The following is a 23,769-nucleotide window of genomic DNA, read 5'->3' on the forward strand; positions in this document are numbered from 1 at the left end:
GAGTTCCATGCGGCATGTGTGCCATCAGTCAGGCAGATGGTAAACATGCACCCGCAAAGTTCAAGAGTCAGAGTTGCTGTAAATGCACACGTTCTCGCTAGGTGTGGTCCTCTGAGCCCCAAACTAAGCGCCTTGTTTGATGGGATTCCTTGCAGCATAAGTGTGGCTTTTTTACTTTGAAAGTATTTTTGCTCTGAAGTAAAAAAAAAAAAAAAAAAAAAAAGGACAATGGAGTTTCCTGTTTTTGTTTGTTTTTTTTTTTTTTGTTTTTTTTTTTCCCCTAAACTCAAATGAAGTGTCTTCCCTGGAGCTGTGGCACTCACTCAAGGCACATTTGAATGAATGATTTGGAAGTGCAAGCAAGCTGGCTGGGACATCTGTCACAGTGCTGATGGCCAGCGTGGACTTGGCCAGTCCAGCTGGCTGGGTGTGTCTCCTTGTCTTTTCTTATGGGGCTCCTCTTGGAGGAAGTACGTCTGTATGTGGGGGAAGGGAGGAGCAGCTCAGCTACCTCCTCAGTCCAGTAAAGCCTTTTATTTATTTATTTTTCCATGCAAGAGCTGTTACCAGACAATCCTCAGGATACCTCTGTACCCATTTTTTGTCCCTCCACTTGACTCTTCTCAAAACGTTCTTCTCTGGACACAAAGAGCTCTACCTCCCCAGCTCCTGGAGCCCTCTCCTTCCCAATTCCCGTGGGTAGCAGTTTTATCATCCTCAACACCACAGTTGTGATTGAGCATTTCCCATCAAAGCCCATGCCTGGGATGGCAGAATTTTGGCAAGATTTCCAGCCTCATAAAACAAGGTAATGAGCCTTAGGAAGCAATCACTTTGGTTATTGTTTTGCCAAAGTTGCCAGAAGAGTCTAGAAAGGACCCCGTGGTTTCATTGCAGAGAAGCAGAAGAGGAAAAAAGAGCAGGAGAGATGGCAGGGAAGGTGACTGCTAATTTTACAAGGTCTTGGGGATATTCTGACACCTTCCCGAACACCACCAGGGGACCTGCAGTCACTGTTGCTGGCTTACTTTTCAATTGCCTACCATGGAAAAAGCTCAATAGGGAAGACCTTTATTCCATTGTACAGTTCTGCAGTTTTCTCTAAGGTCCATATTGCACGTGGAATGCCCTAGTGGGAAAATGCTATGAAATGGTAGCTAATTACAGGTTAGCGGCTAAAATAACAGCATTCTCTGGAGAGCTTGTGCGCATAGGCTGAAAGATAAAACGGGGCTGAACAGCATTTTGTGTCACTGGCCCAGGCAGGAAGGTAATATACAAAAAGGGACATTTTTGGAATAGTTGTTTTTTGAATTATGCTCGTGAAATACATGCTGTGCTGTGGAGGACATGTGGGAAAGCTACACCCTGACTGCATGACTAATTTTTAAAGCCTTGTTACACAAAATTCTTCCCTGCTCCCCCCACCCCAGAACACAGCTGGGTTATTCCTTCGTGGACTGAACGTGTCAATTTTGAATTGAACTGAAATGAAATTTTATTCCATTGAGGCAGTGTGAACTGAAGACTAGGTCGAACAGCTAGGGCATTATGAGTAATTCATACACCAAGAGCTATTATTTTTATTAACTTTAAGAACATGTTTTACATAAAAACAGGCAACATCAAAAAAGCTCAGTTGATAAATGAACATAATATATCACAGATGATTTCATTGCACGTTAACCTACAATTTATTAGCTTAAACCGAAGGATTAGGAAAGAACAGATCTCATTCCACCTTTAATTATGATTACAAATTGTTTGAAACTCATTATTTCATCAGGATTCTGAAATCAACACCAACCTATGGCATCTGATCCATGCAGCGATGATAACTTCAGTCTTTTCAAAGGAAACGTTATTTTTGCTCTTACCAAACTGAAACCTTTTGGAAACTTGTTTAAATGCATCAAGTTCCCAACCTGCCTCTTCAGTATGCACGAGCAAAATACTATTTAATTTCACACTCAACTAATCCCTTAACAATTTTCTTTCAGCCAGAATGAAAAAAAAAATCTATTATTTACTTCCTAATAAAAAAAATTTAAAAAGTTATTGGAGATATGACTCTAACCTTGAACCAGTGTCAATTTTTTACTGTTTATTCTGAGTGTACACCAAAGAATAATGTCAATGGCAAGTGAGAAATTGTCCCTAGAGAACTATTCAAGGTCTCTTCCTTCCCACATTGGATTGAATTGGAATTGGAATGGATTGACATTATTAGAATCTTTAATACCACTTTGAAATTTCCACTTTCTTTTATTACTGACAGTGAAGGCTTTAGCACTAATGACTTACTTTAAATTAATAAAGTATTTCACAATGAAAAATGTACAATTTTACATTAAAGAAAACATTAAGGGTCTCAGTTTAGTTGGCTAAAAAGAAATGTTGCAGAAATTTACAGGTATGGTTCAGAGACTGGCTTCTCTTTAGGGGAAAGAATGAACCTAGATATCTTATATGTCTCAGGGGCAAGAGACTGCAAACTGCATGACCAAAACCTGCCAGTTAGATGCTCACTCACTGAAAAAAATGATCACAGACTAGTAGTCTTAAAGCCAACAACAATAACAACAAGTGAAAATGCCCCAACCAGAAGCATTCTAAACTTTTAACTTGATTTCCTGTTTCTCAGCAGTTTATGACATTTAACGTTACTGGATGGATGGATGCATATTTGAGATGACCAAAAAAAAAAAAAAAAATAAATAAATAAAAGAGAAGCCTAAAAGCACCTCCTCCTTCAGTATGTAATTACATACCAGCTAAAGATTCCATCTGATGGTCTTAGGAATCCCATCTGTAACTGTAACGTGTATAAGCACCATAGAGCCCAATTTTAAAGCACTTTTGCAGTTATCAAATGTTTCGTGTGTTGTCAAGTTTCATTGATTTATCTGCCTGTAAGCAGGAGTGTATGAAATATGTCATTTTTGTTGTTGTTGATGTTGCTGCCCTTAAGTCTGACTTGAGAAGTGTTCATTTTGGAAGTGCTTTTAATCACTATTTTCCAAACAGGCTAGAATGGCTTCATGGAGAAATTCAATGATAAAATTAAGGGAAAGTTATATTTCCAAAGACACATATATCTGACCCTAATACTGCATGCAAAATAAGACTCTGTTGGAGAGTATTTTTCCCAAACTACCAATGGAAGTGGCAGGTGACATGTGGGAAAAGTGGACCTTTGAGCTGATCAACTTCAAATGCTTAAAAAAGAAAAAGAAAAAAAAAGCAAGCTTTTTTTTTTTTTAAGAAGAAAAAATCACATAGTGAGTGAAAATTTAGTGACTTATAAATTAGAGAAAATATAATATATGCTAGGTGACCCATCAAAACCATATCCAAATGAATAATTATGTTAACAAGACCACAATGGGTTTGGTGCTTTACAGAGCTGGAATCATGACAGAGGCATACTAGATGTGTTGATGTTTTCCTCAGAAGAGTTGGAAGTAGCTGGGAAGAGTGTGAAATAAAACTTCACTCTTCAGTTCAGACCCGAATAGCAAACTTCAGCCTGGGGCATATTTTTATGGTTAAATTAAAAGCCTTGGAGAATAGGAGTTTATCATGGAAATGCTGACAGATCCTTACCCTGAGAAGGGCGAGGGGCAACACAATAATATTAAGAAAGCTGTCCCTCAGCTCACGTGTGCTTCAGCACTGGGATAGAGTTGTCGAACAGATGCCATCGGCCAGCAAGCAGCCATGATTTAACGTGCTTGAGTCCTGGTCATACGGTAGCTTTGTGACCCTCTAAGTCAATTATTCTTTTCTTCTTTTTTCTTTAACTGAAATATGCCTCAAAGGGTAAAGGATTGCAATTTTAGCCTTCATTCATGGATATATTACTTTCTTTTAACAATATCTGACAGGCCTTTTAACCACCACTCATGGGAGTGCTAAGCAGGTTGTACCAGAGTCTCACTGAATACAAAACACCAAGTGTTTTCAGCAGTTTATTCACATTTTTTTCCTCTGCTTATTTTAATATGCACCAAGAGTAAGTTAGATGAAGGCTATGATAAAAACGCTGTCAATGACTGAAGTCTTACTGCTCTTTGTGAAGATGTGTAATAAGTCACATATTTGTTGATCATGGCAAAGAAAATAGTTTTTGCTACCATACTGAGAAAAAAAAATGTGTTCATAAACATGAACAGCGCTCATCCACAAAAACAGTCTATATGATGCCATCAAGGATTCTTTTTCAACTAGCCTATTACCCAACCAAAAAGATAAATCAAATTCCCTCAAAGAATACCAGAGGGCTGGTTATGTGTAAAGGAAGGACAGTTTCCATTATGGAGCCACTACCATAAGAGTGGCGATGGTTAAATTAATAATTACAGAGATACAATGGTTATAATGGTACATATTTTTCCTATGTTAAATGAAATAAGAAATAAAATCAATTTGGCAATGGAAATTTTGTGAAGAACACCACCACTTAATTATTTCAAACTGGAACTATCCTGAGCATGTTGATAGAAAAAAAGAAAAAAGAAAAAAAAAACATCGAAAACACTGGCTAAAAGCAAAGCAATCTGGGTACACCAATGTCATCAGCATGCCTTGTGCTTGTCCGTTAACCCTCCGAATCCATCTCCGACATTCAAGGTCTTAGCAGCTTCATGCTGGAAAGACTGCATTCCATCTGATTGCTCAATATTTCTATTTGACAGGCCACATTCCACTGTGGATTCAGCATAGGTCACTGGAATTCTACAGCGATGCACTGGGATCCTCATTCAGAATGGACTTGGCCTCTCCACAACGCTCCCACGTTCTGCTCGATGTCCATGGAGAAAGGTTGGAGTGAGTCCTGCACTGTGCTCTTGAAACCTGGCTCTAGCAACATGCTCATGCCCAGGGGAGAACTAATCCACAGACAGAGGGGCAAGTAGATTTCTGACCATAGGAATCTTAGTAGTCACATACATATGTCGAGTTGAAGCTTTTCCTCAATCTTAGGAAAGTGCTTTTTTTTTTTCATGATTCCAGAGAAAAGCAGTAATTTCTGACTAGTTCATTGTCTTTTACTAATATGGACTCTGCCAGTATCCTTCCTAGTGTTTTGTACCCACCTCTACCTCCCAAACACCAAATTCAACACATTTAACTCAACAACGTTAATAAATGTTATATTTAGATTTCGAAGAGCAGAAAATGTGCTTGCAGTGACTGAAAAAAATCTACGTGCACGTAGCACATCACTCAGGGACCGAAGACTAGAGAGCAGCCGTTGAAGATCAGTGCAGAGTTTGAAAACAGAGAACTGGCTGTAGAAAGGTTGCTCAGGAATCCCAAGATATTAAAATCCATCCAAAATTGAGAAAGTAACTACTGTTCAGCCGTCCAGATGCAAATTATGAGATATCATTCACTGTTGTCTCCCAGATCGCAAAGCTAAGACAACATTGGAGTGACAGATGAGTTGGGCCTCTGCCTCCAGCCCACCCCCGTGTTCTTTCCGAACATGGCCACAGTGAACAGGAAGCCTACATTCTGAAATGTGATATGCTCCCAAAGAAACTGGAGATGTAGGCCTAGGGAGACAGATTTGGTAACATGAGTTAAAATACCGTCTCAGTCAAAACTTGGCCCCAAACTAGAAAAACAATATCCCCCACCCCATACTGGACAGCTAGAGAAAGAAGGGCAGTAAAAAAAAAAAAAAAAAATTATTTTAGGGAATGACAGTCTTATTCTCAGAGGTGTCTTCCAAGCATCGTATTCTTGCTTTTCTTGCTTTTCCTGGGAGACTTGTAGGTAACCTAATGGAATTGGTGTGTTTTCTTAAACTTCATTCTGAGAACATCTTAGGTGACATTCCCACTGTGCTTTCTACCTCGGCCACCCTGCACAGCTGCCTTGTTTCCCAGCTCTCCAATGTATGGACTTTACACTGGTGCAGGGTTTACACTGAGGACCCCAGTATCACGAGAAAAGCAGGCGAGGAAAACCCCAGGCTCTTGCTTCCCCTTGTGTTTGAAATTCCAGCCCTGTAAAGCACCTGGCAATTTATTGCTCTTTTTCATCACGTGTTTCTTTCCTGTAGTTCACGGTGGATCCCAGCAGCCACACCCCACCCATCGAGCACAAGGTGAGCCCCAGTGATCCGTGGAGGGTGTGCGCCGGCATCAGCCGCAGCTGATGTGGAAGCAACATTGTCAGGGACCTCACTAGCGCATTTTAGTATGAGACAGTTTTGGAGAAGGGACACTGTCCATTTCTTGGGTCACACTGCCACAAAATCTATGTCCTCCCACTTTAGATGGAGGACTCATTGCAACAGGCTGGCTTACTGTTTAGGAAAAGAATTCCGTCTCTTCATTGGCCTGGGAGGAGAAAGGGTGTGTGTGCTGAAGTTATAAACCTGTCATGTTCTCAACCTGCGGAAGAGGACAAGCAAGCTATCATTCTTGATGCTCTTCTTGTCTGCATGTTTTAGTATCTTAATAACAACCCTTGATCTGCAAATCAAGAAGTGTGTGTGTGTGTGTGTGTATGATTATATCCAAAGGCCTGAAAAAAATTTCCCCAACAAGGATTCTCGGGCCATCTATGCACGCAGAGGGCTAACATGTGCTACATTATATACTGCAGAACTTAGCTTGACTGATGAAAACATTCATTATTTCTATAGTTAAAAATGGAAAATCAGCCTTAACCCTTTGAGGACCCTATTAGCAGCAAATTACCATCTTCTCAACCACCATATGCCATCTCATTCGGTAAAGGAAAAGGGACCCAAAACATACTTTCTGTTCTGCCATTCAAGCATCGAGAGCTAGATAGATCAGATGAAACTGTTTTACAGAAATTTTGGGGGGGAAAATTCTCAGAGTCTCAAAGGGTTAAGCTAGGACTTTGAGTAAAAGGGTCTTATTAAAAGGGCGAGTTGGGGGAGCGAACAGTCTCGGAGGAGCTGGGGGAGCAGTCTTCTGATTCCGAGTTGAGTTCCGGTGGAGCTGGCTGGGCCTTGTACCGGCTCCTCACATCCGGGTTGCGTCTTCGTCTGAAAACCTGCCTCTCCTTATCAAGAGCGGTGGTCTAGCAGGGGCATAAAATGAGAAAGAGGACAATTAGGCCGAGGGGCAAAGGTAGGAGAGATTCGAGAACTTGCTGGGGTTGGAAAAAAAAAAAAATATCTGCTGGCCACATCAACCTGTCCATGACGGCTGATTTTCGTGAACAGTCACCATTTTTAGAAAGCTCATTAGAGGATCTGGTCATGACATCAGCAGGTACGGGCGGGGTGGGTGATGTCACAGGTTGGAATTCTCCCCATTGCTACCCACACTTCCGCCAGCTCCACATCTGTTATTCTAGGTGGCTCCCTGGCTAGCCAGAACCACCCCGTGTTAATCAAGAGTCTCGGACCTATGTGCGTGACATGTAGGAATGCCCATCAGGTCATGCTGACCAACATGTAGCTCAGGGCACAGCTGTTGATATGTGATAAAGTTGTCAGACATAGAAACAGATACCAGCTCTCCATTTTCTACTAGTTTTCCTCACTCTAAATGGTCTTCTGTCTGCTGAGCAGGAAGCATGGCACCACCTCTGGGAGGAATTGGCTTGATTTTAATGAAACCAATGCCTGAAACTGAACACAAGTTTGGACGCAGTTAAACCCAATGGAGACTTCTGCATGGACTTTGCCTTCACAAAGTTAATTCTCACGAAAGTGAGATTTTCTTGCCCCTCACTTCTGTTTGGTATTCCAACTCCTTGTCTCTATTCCTTATTTTCCATAGGAAATATCAAGTGATACCCAGGGTGGACTATCTGGTTGCAGGTCTGGAAGTTATTATGATATCAGAATGGGAGACAGTGTGACTTCCATCACAGACTTAATGGGCGTGTGGAGGATCAGGGTCATTACAGCAAAAGCTTACACAGAAAGCGGAAGAGCAGGTACACTGCCTGAAGAAAAACATCGAACACATATAAAAGTTGAAGGCATGCTTGTTTGAAAGTCTTTCTTTAAAAGGATGTAGCCTGGAGGTTATTTTGCTTTTAAGGGATTACTTTTCCTCTGCAAGGATATATGTTCACAATTTTTCCTCTCGAAAATTTACTGTTAGCTTCTTCAAAGAACTGAGATAAATTTATAGCCAGCCTGGTTCTGAGAACAAAGTGGATACTGAGCCCCTCATATGATTGCAGGCTAGGATTAGAACAATCTAAAATAGAGCAGTCAAAGTTCTAAAACAAAGTAATAAAGAGCAAAATAGAGACAGTGTATAGAACCAGTGAAGCAAATGGCTTACTTAGGCTGAGAGATTCTACATTAAAAACTACCCACACAGTGAGTAACAGTGTTACCAACCAATGAGTCCCATTAACCTTAATAATTTGCTTCTCACTTCACTAGATTGCTGATACAATGATTCAATGGCTGGTCTGTTGAAAACGTCTAACTTTGATTCTTCTGCTTGTTCAATTTTTAAGGGCCCTCATATGTATGGTTTTGGTCTTATTTCCATCGACTTTATGAAATTTTAAGGATCATAAACTTAAATTCCTAACTTTATTTAAAACATTGTAAAGTTACAACACATGGTATGTTGCTTTCAAAGCAAACTAAAAATGTTCTGTTTGTATGGAGTTGAATGTTTGTAGAAAACAGATGTCTATTTAGTCTGCCTTACATAAAAAGCATTCTGTGGTTAATCCAAGAGTAATATAAACTCTTCTCTTGGTCATAAAAAAATAGTTGTATTTCTACCTTTTACGGGAAGAAAAAGTCACTGGTATTGGAACAAATTCTGATTTGGGAAAAAGACACACAGGAGTTGTGGCCAGGAATTTTGTGCACTGTCTGTGGCTGACAGTGTAGACCATTCACAGTTTCCTCATCTGCAAAATATGAGCAGAAGCCATCTCTTGATACACCTAGAGTTGATGTAGGTAAAAAATGGATGTGAATATGCTTTAAATGGCCAGCACCTCCAGAAATGTGAGGTGTTTTTTTTTCTTTTTTTAATGTTTTATGAAAATAAGTAAGTGCAGGTCAGAAACAGCCATACATAACTCCTGTTAGAACTTTGCCCTGAGTGCTTGGTCTCCCTCCACTATCACTGGCACGTGTCCAACAACGGACATCTACCCCCACCCGGGTCTTCTTGTTGAAATTTTAAGGACTCTCATATATACAGTTCTTGGTCCACTTTATAATATTTATAGTAATTTATTCAGTTACCCCACGTCACACTTTCATTCATACAGATTGAAATGGAGCATTTCTATACAAATACATAATCCTGCTTCTGCAGAAGCGGAGAGATTAATGTTAATCCTGTCCCTGGATGGTGTCACTATGCAGGCCTCCTTTTCATCTTCATTTCTCCAAATCCTAGTGGGGTCAATCATACTCACTTTCTTAGTTGCTTCTCTGCTTTGACAGTCTTCCTCACCTTAGCCCTGTTTAAGGGGTTCACCTCTCCTGAAATGGCTCCCTCTTAAGCAGCTTTCTAAATGTTTACCTTTGCGGGTGAATTCTTATACTCCTGCGATTTCAGCGGCCTTGCTCTCCAGGAAGTGTCCTCAGGGGCACTTACTCTTGGAAAGATGTGTTGATTGTGATCCTGTGTCCAACCATCAGCATCAAGGTCTGATGATTGTTTCTACTGGATTTATGGATGCTTTGAGTTGAAAGAACCTTTAGGAAGCATCTTTGTCCACAGCTCTGTCTTTCCCGGCAGGTAACTGAGGCCCAGGCATATAGAGAGACTTGCTTAACATTGCGTTGCTAAGAACAGAGCTAACTTCTCTGGCACAAGGCCCAAGTGGCTTGGAATTTTCTCTGAAGTTGTTTGGGAAAGTAAGGTAGAACCTCTGGGCCCTGGTAGTGTGCATTCCTTCTCTCTTTGTCATCTAGAGTCAGCAGGTGAGAAGAGTCTCACCCCAGGTGGCAACCAAGACCAAAGGATGATGGTGCCCTCATGTGATGATCAGAGAAAATTTTCCCGGGAATAGCAATCTAGGGTCTACTGAATCCAACTCACTCTGTATCCTGGAACCTGTAGCATCCTAGAGAGATATAGTGCTCATGAGAGGCATGCAGGTTCCTACCCATCAACATGACCGGAGTAGTCTCAACGTCTTCAACCAACATTGAGTGTCCCCAGCCCACTTGCTCTCAGAGGTTTTCCAGAAGGTGTCCCTCTTAGGGACCCTCTGCTCCCTGGGCCTGGCATATTCTCCTTCCAGCTCTGTGGACTTTCATTCACTTTAGAAACTTCTCCTCTCCTTGTTTCAGTAACAGCCTGGCAGGTACTTCTCTCACTACACATCCCAATCCCACCTACCCCAGAACTCACTGTTTCCCTCACCACTTTGTGGACCCTTTGAAGGGCCACAATCAAGTCTTGGGTATCTTTCCTGCATTCTCCACACTTCATAGCACACAGCAGATACTCTGAACTTCGTGGCTTTTGAAATACGGTGAAGTCCAACAGAGGTCACCGATTTCTCACTGGGGCAGTCAACCTCCAGTACATCCTACATGTAGTTGACAGGTCAATTTCCACAAGGTCTGGCTTATTTACAGTTCCTCATAAAGTTCAGCCCCTTACCCCAGCCTTGGCAGTGTGCTGACAATAAATGTCTCCAGCGCCTAGTTCCTATTATTACTCAAGAAAATCCTGTGACATCAGTAGACCCATTATCCCTCTTCAGCAGACAGTGAATTTTCTATGATAGTGCCCCTTTCCTCTGCTTACCTTAGTCAAGCCTATCTGAGTTTATTTCTGCACACCTCTCTACTCCTATATTGACTCCAATGAAGGTGACCTGTGGAGGTGGGGTAGGTGTGGGTTTGCCACCCACGAGCAAGCCTGAGCTGATTGCATCCCCTGACACCCATGTTGGTTCAGGACGGATACCTATCCAGCCAATAGGATGCAGTGAGACTTTTTTTTTCTTTTTTTTTTTTTTTTTTTTGCTGGGAATTCACCTTTACAACTAATTCTACTTTTGATAGGACGGTTAGCCTAGAGCTGCTTCTTAAGTCTTGTTCCACATGATATCAAGGCTAAAGACAATTCAAGCCAGTTAGAAGGACAAAAAGAAACTGAATTTTGACTGGGTTCCAAATTCATCCATCACCAAAAGCCAGACCCCAGCTACATATCTTCCTGGCTATGCAAAATAAATTTCCTTTGTGTTTAAACCAGTTTGGTTTGGGTTTTCTTCCCTTTCCATCAAAGCAGTCCTAACTGATATCTATCTCTGTACACACCTGAGTCATCTTTACCTCCCCATCTTGGCTCATGAAGCACACCAGCCTGAAATGACCTCTCTGCCTCTCTATAGTCTAGTTTATTTATTCTCCAAGATGGACTTACATTTCACTACTGCATCATGCTTTTCCCCCACTTTGCACTCCTTCAGTAAGAGTCACCTTGACCAAGCTTTTGACACTCAATTGCACATTGACTTCTTGCTGTCTTTTCTATGTGTCTTATGACATTTCCTTACATTCTCCAGAATGCCATCAGACTGTGGGGGACATATTTGTCATGAACTCCATAACTCTTAATTAATACAGAAATGTTTTAGGTGATTGTTTTTTTTTTTTATCTGAACAACAAAATAAACCAGAACCTAAAACAACTCTTTGACACTATAGAGTAAGAAGTTAACAGTATTATGTCAACATTTAAGAATTCAATTTGTTTCAAATATGATCAACGTTTTATGTCAAATAAAATTATTATCTCTTATTTGTGCATTTGCCCATTAAAATTTCTTATAACAGTAATAAGCACTTATAATTTTAAGTCTCCTAAAACTAACTTGCCTCTCAAATATGAATAGTTCATCTTTCACAACTGAACTTTGTAGCCCCTTATGTAGTCAGAACTGATGAACTCAACAAAACAGAGAGCTACATGTTATGTAATTTTTGAGAGATATTGTCATCAAATATCATCAAACTGACAATCCCCACAAAGAATTTGAAGTACAACTTGTCCTCTGAGGTGTTAACATCACAAATTTAAATTTTGCCATTTCGGAATGACCAAAAGGCAGTTTTACACTTTACCAGCCACAAAAGATTTCCAGATATCAAACATTTTTCCTCCTCACTGCAAATGAGCACATCTTCAGTTATGGGATGGGTGCTCTATTCACATTTAAGGTTTCCTAATATATTTCTTATTTTGTTGTTTATTTTGTTCACTGTGTGTGGGTTTTTTTTTTTTTTTTTTTGAACAAGCATGTGTGAACTTGTCATAGAAACCCACATGCCTCCTTGGTGAATTTCCACCTCATTGAGTCCCTAAGAGAATCTGAAGATCACAGGATCATGTTCTGATGCTAATTCCCACAGGTTAAAGGCAAAGGAGGAGCCTGTTGGGATTCTCAGGCTCACTGATGGTACTCAGATAGAAAGCTGCAGCCAAGTGACTTCGAATGCACAGGTGATAGTGAGCATTAGGCTAGGTCCTGATTATAATTCTGAAGTGTCTCAGGGAAGCTTGGGTCAAAGAACAAATAATTACACCACGGAATGATATAGTGAAACTGGCTAATAGAAGCCTATTCTGCACAGAAAAGAAAAAAAGTTGCTGCATATACCCACCTCTAAGTGTGAGCTTTTGATGTTCACAGAGCCCCTGGCAGCTGCTAGAGCAAGGGTCAAAATTGAAGACTGGCAAAAACAATGCCAAGCACCTCAGCAACTCAGGTGGCTGCACACACCACTGCTTAAACTCTAGAGAGATTACTAACCAGCCCGGTTCTAGGCCTGCTATAACACCAGGCATATAAAAATAAGAGGCAATGCTTGCCTGACCAGGAGATTTATCCCAACAACAGAACTGATAGATACAATGAATTTGGCCGGTGGCCTCTTCTGCTGACAATGAAATGACACCATGTTCCACATTCTGCTCAGATATTTTAAATCCTTGCTTCAGACATGAAATTTGAATATCAGCATAAATGCCCATGACCTGCCCATCTGGTTTGTGCATATAGCGTTAGAGGAAAGTTCAGCAGTGGAGGGGCAAGGTCAGCAGTGAGTGGAGGGTATGAATGGAAGTATTAGCTCTGTCTTTGCTACTAAGTCACCCGCATCTCTGTAACGCCTGTCTTGTCCCGCAGCTTTAGCTTAATCCCCTTGGAAGCAGCAGTAGGTAGAAGTCAGGAGAATTAGCTTTTTGTCCCAGCTCTGCTAACTATATGACCTTGGACATGTTTTCTAACCACATTGTGTTCTAGTTTCCATGCCCACAGAATGAAAGAGTGGCTACCATGTGTGCTCCCTAGGGAAACTTTCACCTATGCAATTCTATGAATATGCTTAATATCACCATCCATCTACGGTAATGGGTTTTGTTTTTCTTCTTGGCAAATAACAGGCCTTACAGTCTATGGATCAAAAATATTTCTGTTCTGAGTACAGGCAGGATTCGCAAGGGATGCACCTCATTTTCCTTGTGAGGCAATGTTTCCTGTCACGGCATAATTATTGGATTTAAGTAACAGCATTTTTCAGAGGCAAACGTTGACTGCATTTCCCCTTTTGCTTTTCCTAATTTATTGCCAGCCATCACAAATAGTCTTCATTTCATTAATAAAAGAACATTATTGTGTATTTTGCCTTTTAGCCCATCCATTATTCATACTGCCTAGGATGCTGGGGCATTCATCTCAGGAACTTTCTCCTTTGCTTAACTTCACTCGGTAGGGGCTAAGGTTTGTTTTGCTTGCCATTTCGGGAATGTTTGGCTTGCTAATAACATTAAACTGACACATCAACTGAAGCATCCCTTCTCGTTTCAGTCTGCTCACTATCAAACTGGCTACAGTTCCATTTTGTTTTGCTATCGCATGCTTTGGGGTCATCGGCAGGGACTGCGGAGTACTTGGAACATGGCATGGATTCGCTAGAGTAAAAGCGACCATCACAATGGCAACAGGAGTCCTTCACGGGATAAAATAAGGTCTTCCTCAAGGCAACTTTCTTCCACATTATTCTGCATTTTCCCGGGAGAATTAACCTATACTTCTGCACCAGCTACCTTCAGCATAGGTTTCTGCTGACCTGATTCTTGAAAGAATCCCAAGTGGCCTAGTTCTGCTCGTCTCATAGTCCCCAGGGTTACATTTGTGGCCACTTGGAAAGATTTGAACTCAGAGGACAAATCCACTTGCTTCTTCTGCCCTGAGGTTCCCGGTTTCCTTACAGAAGCTAAACTGAGACCCTATGTTAGTTCAGGGGCTAACTTCTTTTATTGCAAAGATAATTTTAGCTTAGCCTAAAGCTGACCCCTGAGCTGCTAAACATGGTATGTTTTCCCTAGAGTATTTCACATGTATTTCATCTACCCTGCCCCTTCAAAAACATATCCAGCCTGAAAATTCAGGGATGAATGAGTGATCCCTTCTTTGGAATTCAACCATTCATTATTATTAACTTAACAAATATTCTCTAAAGGCTTACTTAGTGAGGCATTGGACCAGGTGGCAGAGATACAGTTTTCAGCAAGCACCATTCTAAATCTCATGGAATTTGCATTCTTAATAGGTGGTATCTTTTGATTTAGAAATACTTGTCCTTTAAACAGGGCTTGGGAGACTTTTCTTTTTTTTTGCAAAGGGTGACATTGGGAATATTTTATTCAGATCTGCTACTGTAGAGCATCAGTAGCTATAGACCATTTGTAAATGAATGTATGCCAATGAGTTCCAATAAAATTTTATTTAAAAAAAAAACACAAGGTAGGTTTGATTATTTTTTTGGGGGGGGGGTGGCTCAATATCCATGGTTGGCCAATCTTGTCTTTGAGGAGAACATTTTCAATTTATACTTCACTGGAAGTTTTGGCATTGGCTTCCTTAAGTAAAATTTGATGTTGCAAATGGTCTTTAAAAATGCAACACAAAAGGCTTTTCAATAGTTTACCCTAATAAAAGCATCAAGAGAGTTCGTGATTCTACCTTAATTAAACTTGAGTGAATTTTTAATTTTTTTAAAATTTATTTTATTTATTTATTTGAGAGAAAGAAAGCAGGTGAGAGAGAGAATGGGCACACCAGGGCCTCTAGAATCCCCAAAAAACTCTAGATACACGCACCACCTTGTGCATCTGGCTTATGTGGGTACTGGGGAATAGAACCTGGGTCCTTAAGCTTCACAGGCAAATACCTTAACCACTAAGCAATCTTTCCAGCCCTGGATATATTTTTCCCCCTTTTCTCAGAAGTGAGGAAATCATAAAGCACTTTGTTTTGTATGTTATTTTGGGTTGGTCTGAAAAGGCTCTTGGGCACATAGTTCATTTAATCCTCACAACCAATCTAGAAGTAGATATTACTCTTTTCCTTTTTATAGTTGGGGAATCTACACTGAGACAAAGAATGCAACTTTTCTAAGGTTCCTCAGCAGGAAGTGGGACAGAGTGAATCCCAAATCTTCCTGACTTCAGGGCCACTTTCAGTCCAACAAGGATCTATTTTGATTTTTCTCAGCTCTCAAGAGTCTGGAGTTCATGCAATTGGCATGGGTTTCACATGTACCCGAGAGTCATTTACTCAGGCATAGGGCATTTATGTGCTTGCGTGATCGGACGTTGGTCCATGCCCACAAATATGTCCATGACTTTGTTTCCCATGCAGGGTCATCTGGAGTTGGGCTCATGCCATTGAACACAACTGGGGAATATTTGCAAAAAATGTGGTGGGAGTGAATACATAGAGAATAATGTAGCTACCTGTTTTTGTTTTCCCTTTCCCCACAAAAAGGGAGAGAGGTCAAAATGAATATCCAGCAATATTTAGTCAATATTGAATCACTGAGAACTTCAGAAAATGGTCCACAGTCTCACTACAGTTTCCACCAAGTGGATAAGACTTGGATGCCTATTCTCTCTAAAAGTGACAGTATGCTGGATTTAAGAATGATCTATGCATGTTGTTGAAATTCTCCCTTAAGGGAAGTCTGTTAACAAACAGCACACTAAAAACAGGTACCTATTTGACCTGTGAAATAGAATGGTGGCTCCAGCAATGGATGTTTTCTGACATGGCCATGGGCCTACCGAGGGAGGGCTTACTCACTCATCTTTTGAACTTCTTGGCCCGATAACTCGCTCAAAGGTATCCAACTACAGCTGCAGGGCCAGTCCTCAGTGTTTCCTGGCAGCTCTGCAGTTTGAATGGTTTTGAAGTTTAATCTATGCTTGTGTGATGTGTTAGACATCTCCTCTGTGACAGAGGAATCCTCAGGAGGGGTTGGGAAGGGTGACCAGCCGCTGGCTGCCACACATGCATCTATCCTTCCTTCTGGTAGACACTCAGCAGGGGGCACATTCTCAGCATAGCAAGGGCAACCGTGGCTTGCCTTTGAGCATCCAGCAATGCTGGGGCCTTGGCAACCGGCTGGGTGTGCTTGTCCGCGGCTGGTGCAGGTCTGCTCTGACGGCCTTCTAGACCATGACGAAGGTGCCCCCTAGCATCCGTGAGAGCAGTTCTTTCAGACTTATGCCCAGCAAGATGCATGTAACTGGCCCCATTCCTCTTAACAATGGAGCATGAAAGCATTTATTTAATAGCCTTGCACAAAACTCTGCAGGGCTGCCATGGCTCTGCCTCATTACCCACTGTCTCAGAAAGGTGCTCTAATCCAGAATGGGTGCTTTAGCCCTATCGTGCCTGGGAACCCAACTCCCCTTTTGTCCCAGCTCACCTCTGCAATTCACCTTATTTAGCATTTTAGATTATGCCTTGCTTTGGTGTTAGCTTTATTTAGTTGGGTTCCTCCCATCTGTCTTTAGCCCTGTTGTTCTATGTGCTGAACGTGCAAGGGCTCTTTTGTGTGTTTTTGGCCATAACACCTGCCACAGAGACAGCTTCACTTGAGAAAAGTAGAGATGTGTGTATATGTGACCTTGTCCCCTGTCCCTTTTAGATAGGGACATTTTCGGAAGGGAGAAAAATGTAACCAGCTGTAAATGTTTTACAATGACTTGCTGTGGTGGGGGGATGACTTTATGGCCTGGGGGGGGGGGGGAGGGTGGAGCCCATTCCTGGGGCAATGTATCCCCAGATGCCGGGTGACAAGAGTAAGGTCTCCTGGATAAATGGGCCAGTTACCAGATGTTGTCCCTCAGCTCTAGCGGAACAGCAGCTCTGTTAAGGTGCAGAAAGGTAAAGGAGTGAAAGAGGAATAGGGATCCCCACCATTTCTCCATGATCACCTTGTTTTGGCACTGTAAGGACATGGTTTTTCAGCACCTTTGTGCGGTGTGACCAGCCCTGCAAAAATCAAGCGCAACCTCCAAGTGTTCCGTTCAGAATAGTGCAAAGAGCCCCCCCCCCCCGCCCCCAGCGCGTTTATAAACCTAACAACCAGGAGTGGGGACATTTGCCTGTAATGATTGTTTATGTTAGCAAGTTGGCTGCCACCGTGGGCAGATAAATGCTACCACTTCCACGGAGATAAAAGGCAAGCACTTGCAATCAGTGAGGAGAGTGTGCTCGTTCTGGGGCTAAATGGCATTATAAAACTTCCTAATTAAGCATAGATGGCGATGAGATTTTAGCAGCATTTCTCCAATTTAGCTTTACATACTGGGCATGCCGTTTGGTACAGCAGCAACTATAAGCATTGTTGCTGCCCCCAGCTGGAAAACAAAGCAGTTTATGCATGGAAGAAAAAAGAGATTATCTCCCATCTGCTCCTGCCCATTATTCAGAGATGTGTCATTTTGTCTGCTGATGGGAACCATCGCTAGGATTTTAGCAACAAATTGTCTTTATGTACTTGGTCCCATGCATTAATTATCATGCTTTCTTAGTCTTTTGCTCCTATTTTTAAATCCTACAGAATTTATAATTTATTTTTTGATACCCCCCTTTTTTGTAGTTAGAAGAATTTAGTGCAGGATTTTTTATATAAATATGCATAGCTGTAATTAGACAAACTTGATGCCTATTTTAATTATATATCAATTTTATACATACGTATCTGGCTAATAAGCCCAAGGACAGGAGACTTGCAATTAAAACAGGCTGTCGCATGGCATGGTATATTCAATTGATGTAAAGCATTAAACCAGGCCAAAGATAATTAACACAGATAGACTCTGAGGTCAGTGTGTACCCTAGGGGTGAAGGGACCCTCCTGGAAGATCCCAGAAAGGTGCTTCTGGGGTGCAGAGAATGTTCTATGACTGATGTAAGGGCTGTTACAGGGCTGTGGCCAATTTGTGAAAATCCATACATGAGGCACACACTCAGGTGCACTCTTGGGGTGCACATTATCTTTCTATATGAAGTGCAGGGTGGATGCGTCAACTTCAATGTTAACAAGTAAAAAAAAAAAAAAGTTAAACAACAACAACAACAAAAAAACAAATCCAAAGGCAGATCATGAGTAATTCACCCTCTGCCTCACTGCCCCCCCCCCCAAAGGAACAAAATAAATTCTTCCTGGATGTGTAAAGCTAATTTACTTAAGCAGTTGAAAAAGTGGATGTGCAAATTCTGTGTGTCTTCTGTTCAAAGGTAAAAGAGCATTCTCTGGAAAAATCACTTACGGACTGCTGACTGAAGCTGCGGGCCGGGGGCTTTCTTGTCCTGATCAGATTTGGAACTTATGACCATAGTTATAGTTATTAGTCAACAGTGTATGCCCTTTTCTTCTTTCCTAAGATTTTTTTTTGTTCAGATTATCTACTCATAGAAAAATAGTTAGGAGAAATAATTGGAGGCTAACATATTTTATATAAAGTATGTATGTGTACATACACACCTACATGTGCATATTTTCTTTCTTTCCTTTTTTTTTTTCTGTAAAACTTGGTGACACTGAAACAGTGTCAGGCAGACATTATGTTGCTGTCAATACATTCCATCATTTGAGGGGAAAGATGGCAAAGCTATGAGGATTTTTGTTTGTATTTTGGCAAGAGCTAAACACATTGAGCTTTACCTGGAGAGCACGTCAGAGACAGTGCGATGAAGAGAACTCCTCAGAGTTCATTCCTCAAACCATCAAAAACCATCCTGCTTGTGGATAACCTTAAACACACACACACACACACAATGCCCCATGCAGGAAATACCAGGGCCATTGCCTGGAGTAGAAAACTATGGAAGAGAATTGATAACCCAGTTAAAAAAAAAAAAAATCAGTATTTTCCCAAAGCCCCTTTGCTTGAGCAGATAAGCCAACTAAATAGTCTGACAGTTACAAAATACTGAAAAGTAAATTCATGCAATAGCTAATACATAGAGAGGGATTTCCAGGAGGAAAGAGGTCACCACAAAACAAAACGAAACAAAAAGGTGGAGAATTTGCAAACACAAGCTTACCAACACACACAATGCATTGTGTAGCCCACTATACTTTGAGGAGCCTCTACTTCTAGTGTGTAAATGCATTGTTTCAGCCTCTAAGGTCAAGGTTGGGCTTGATGACTTTAAAACGACAGTATATGTACTTCTGTAGAACACACACTGAGTGCTGCTGTTCTCCGTTTCTTACGGGACAGGAGAGCCCAGGAAAATCATTGTTTTTAATTAGCAACAACAGGAAGTTGCTTGAGCACCAGCACTAAATATACTGTCCTTTTAACCATAGGAAAATTGATACTGAGCATGTGCAATGGAACGAAAGCTGGCAAATGTCAGTGTGAATAATGGGTGAAAAAAAAAAGGAATGAGGGGGTGTGGCATCTCAATCAAGATTAAAATGAAACCGATAAAGCAGCATATGGACTGGATAACAAATCAAAAGCATGTTTATCCACTGAAGGAACTGGTTAATGGAGACTGCCAGCACGTTGCCATGGAAACACTGACTGTTGAGCTGCACCATCTCATACCTTATCCAATACATTCCTGGTTGTTGGTAGTAGTCCAAAGACCCTGATCTCTTGATGGTAAACCCGTGGTCCAGCTGAGCAGAGAGAAATGGGGCAACTCAGTGGGTCAACATTGTGCTAAAGGGTTCAGACTCCAGACCAAGCTGTTTCTCATTAACTACACAAGTATATAGAGTGGCGATGCCTCTTCTTAAGGCAGCTAGCTAATTCGTCAATCTGCACATTGAAAGTTAAAAAAAAAGCAAGAAAAGATACTATTCCCTTATGAATAATCTAAGAGGCCAACTTGTTAGAAGAGATCTAGACTGTCAAAACAGGTTCGTCTTTTTTGAAGGTACATTTAACAATGTCATCTCAATTTCAAAAAAAATAGCAAAATCTCACCTTATGTTATAGAATAGACAATGCCTTACAGTTAAATGACGTTCTGAAATCAGTTTTAGCCACATTAGAGAAAGCAGATTACACCCCTCCCCTTCACAGTAGCCTTCAGTAGGCTTCAATGTGACTGCTTCATAAGTATGAAACAGAAGAAGAAAATAATCAGGGTTTGAAAAATCCACAAATCACAAAACATTATTTCCAAAAGAGTTGATCTCTACAAGTAGAGATCTTTCACAAGCAGGTGACTCCCAATTATATGCCTGAATTATAGAGAGTATACAACATAATTTTCTCCAGGAAAATAAAATAAAAATAGCTTTCACCAAATATTAAAAACACATACGTACAGTTAAGTGTTTATGATGACCAAAACACAGCAAGAAGAAGAAAGGGAAATACAAAATTGTTCATTTTGAAATGAGATGTTAACCTTTGGCTAGCTGGGAATAGAAGGTTTAATTCTCAAACCTGGAGCACAATCATAACGCTGCTTTTCGCTTCCCCATTCTGCCCATGGTGGGGTGCCAGTAGCATGCTCCTCTTTGTAGAGGCTCATGAGCCCTTTTAAGTGTCGCACTGATTTGATGCTCATGACAGTTTCTACTTCTAAATTCACAAAGGCCTTTCAAAAACATGCCAGGCCACCAGACACTTAAACTAAAAACCATTCAGAGGATTTGGTGTTCTGACTGGAAACTAGGCTATACTAGTTAGTGTTTATGGAAAGTAATGTGAGGTTTTCATCTTTAAAAAATGTGTTATTTAATTTTATTTATGAAAAAAAATTGGAGTATATTTGCTCTTAGGAATTGTGTATAGACCATCTGTTTAGTCCACAAAGAAGCCTATACAGTAACTAGCTCTTTACTGCCATCTTCAGGCCAAACACCATGCAGCAGGCAGAGTGTCTCTTCTGAACCAAGCTTTATAGTATCACAATTATATGCACGCTGATTAGAATGGATTTGTTCAATTAGACTGAAATGCCCTATTTGCATGAGCAAAATGCAAAAGAAGAACTTTAAAGCATTAGGAAAATTATCAGTTAAAATAATAAACAGCATTAAATGGGAAAAAATAAATTGGAACTGACGTCTTAGTCATCGGTTCTTCATCAAGCCAAGCAAATCTAATAACACCTCCCTCTCTTCCTCAGCTCTCAAAAAGCCCACCGTTAAAATGTCATCTCCAATTCCATTTTACGTCGATAAATTGCATTTTAATAACCTTTTGTTTCCCTTTCTCTGCTCCTTCTTTTTTTTTTTTTTTTTTTTTAATCTTCCAACTGCTGAGAAAGGTAACCGAGGGACAATGGAGTTATTCTCAAAGGCAGAATGTTGCAATTTTATGGGCAGCAATGGGGCCTCACCTAATCACATAGCTTGACCCAATGTTAGAACACCTCTCCTCTTTTCAGAAGGGGCCCCATGATCCCTGGGACCTCTAGCTGGTAATTACTCTCCTAGCCAATTCAGGGCTCTCATGTGACCTTCATATGAAATTATCATTTGTTTTTTCTTTGGTCTTAATAATGTAGGGGGTGAAAAGCAGAGAAGAAACATGTGACAACATGAACAAAAGTTATTAGGGTTCAGAAGACCATGCATACATGTTGAACTCCACTCATGTCATATATTGCACCGTACATAGAATATAGTTGTTATGACAATATACTCTATAGTTTGATTTTGTTACTCAAGAAAGAAAAAGTGTCACTACTTCCTTTATAAAGCACTGCTGATCTGCACTATGTAAATTTCTAATAAAAGAAAGAGACATGCCAGGTAAAGATTAGTGATGGGATGGTTTTCAGAAAAAGAAAATATAAGAGAATACTGCAATGTCAATTTTGGGCATGTATAATTTGCAAAAAAAAGTGCACTTATTTCATAGCCTCTAGGGAGAGCATATGCCCAGAAAAAGACTTCGAAGGAAATTTGGAAATTTACCAAAATCAGTTTTTAACTTAATTTCTCAAATAGAAATATGTATGCTTTCTAAAAAAAAAAAAAATCAACCCCAAATCCAAAACAAACATTGTATTAAATGGTCTAACCATGATACTTTAGAAATCCAGCAAACTATTGATATTCAAGTATTAACTAGAATATTTTGAGATCTGTCGAGATGAAGTTTAAACAAACTCATAAGGATTAGGTATCATAGTTTATCAATTTCATTAATTACAGAAGTTCCTATAATGAGGGTGTCCCAGTAATTGTATATAATTTTCACATTGGTAGGTAGATGGTCTTTATAAATATATACCACTCATAAAGGCTACTTATTCTATTTCTTACATGAGGATTCTGATATTTGGTAGTGATACTTGAGTTTGGAATGCAATATTTAATGCTGCTTTCTCATGATAGCTCCCTAATACTTAGTTTTTGCACTTAAGAATGAAAATCAAAAAAAAAGAATGAAAATAAATTATGACTTTATCTAATGCTATTCTGAAAGTTAGTAACACGGCAGCCAACAGCCAGTTTCTAATTCCCAGTTTTGCATGGAATTCTTGACTTCACCAGGTTCGTGTGGGGTTGTATGCCCCTTCGAGAGTCTGCATTCATGCACGTAAGATGGTCAACTAGTTTCTTTAGAAACTGCCTCTGAACTGGGCTTGATACTTCTTATTTCCTCCATAGTTGAAATATTAATGACAGTAGTTAACATGTGAATTGTGCTGAAATACAGACATGACACTACTCCAAAAAAGAGGCAATTAATTTGAATCTCAGTTGATAATTACCTCTTAAAATCTTTATGATAGCTAAAGCACATTAGGTAACCATGTGACTAATATGTAACTCTCTGCACCTTACAATTAATATATTATCAATTTGTGTGGTTTCCTTAGAAAACACGTTAGTGACAAAAAGTGGAAATGTTACTGAGAAATTTTACATTCAAAACTGCATGCAAGCTGGGCCTGGTGGCTCTCCCATGTAATCCTAGCACTTGAAAGGCTGAGGGAGGAGGGTTTCTTGTGTGTTGGAGGCCAGCCTAAGCTGAAGAGTGAGTTCCAGGCCAGCCAGGAATATAGAGTAACTCCCTGTCTCAGAAACCCAAGACCAGCGCTTGGCATGGTGGTGCACACCTTTAATCCCAGCACTGGGGAGGCAGAGGTAGGAAGATCGTTGTGAGTTCGAGGCCACCCTGAGACTACATAGTGAATTCCAGGTCAGCCTGAGTTAAAGTGAGACCCTACCTCGCAAAACAAAACAAAACAAATAAACACACAAAACCCAAGACTAAACCAAATCCGAACAAAATAAAACTCAAAGCCAAAAAAACAAACAAACAAAAAAACATTTAAAGTACAGACAAGTGCCCAGAATGGCCCAATAATTATACTTAGAATAAAAGGACAGTGGACCACTGCAATTCAAATAGTAACTGGAATACTTTGTGATACTCTTAGATGACGCTTAGATAAACTCAGGATTAACTTTCAGAATGTATTTACGTTTGGTTTAAACAGAACTTCCCCTCAAAAATGTATTGTTTCCCAGTAGGAAAA

General features: G+C 40.5%; 1 protein-coding gene across 4 annotated transcripts in view; it reads right to left on the bottom strand.

Annotated features, from left to right (window-relative positions):
* Positions 1 to 1,549: 1,549 nt before the first annotated feature.
* Positions 1,550 to 23,769, bottom strand: part of Dclk1 (doublecortin like kinase 1) — a 380,545-nt gene continuing 358,325 nt past the window's right edge. For 2 of the 4 annotated variants that reach the window (XM_045154295.1, XM_004660006.2), the window contains one exon: positions 1,550 to 7,068. In XM_045154295.1, coding sequence (XP_045010230.1) covers positions 6,904 to 7,068 — 165 coding nt within the window. In that variant the 3' untranslated portion in view covers positions 1,550 to 6,903. Of the gene's footprint in view, positions 7,080 to 19,862; positions 19,937 to 23,769 lie in introns of all 4 variants that reach the window. The other 2 variants (XM_045154296.1, XM_045154297.1) reach the window with 2 other exon arrangements.

Source organism: Jaculus jaculus, chromosome 7, assembly GCF_020740685.1.
Source record: "Jaculus jaculus isolate mJacJac1 chromosome 7, mJacJac1.mat.Y.cur, whole genome shotgun sequence".
NCBI lineage: Eukaryota > Metazoa > Chordata > Mammalia > Rodentia > Dipodidae > Jaculus > Jaculus jaculus.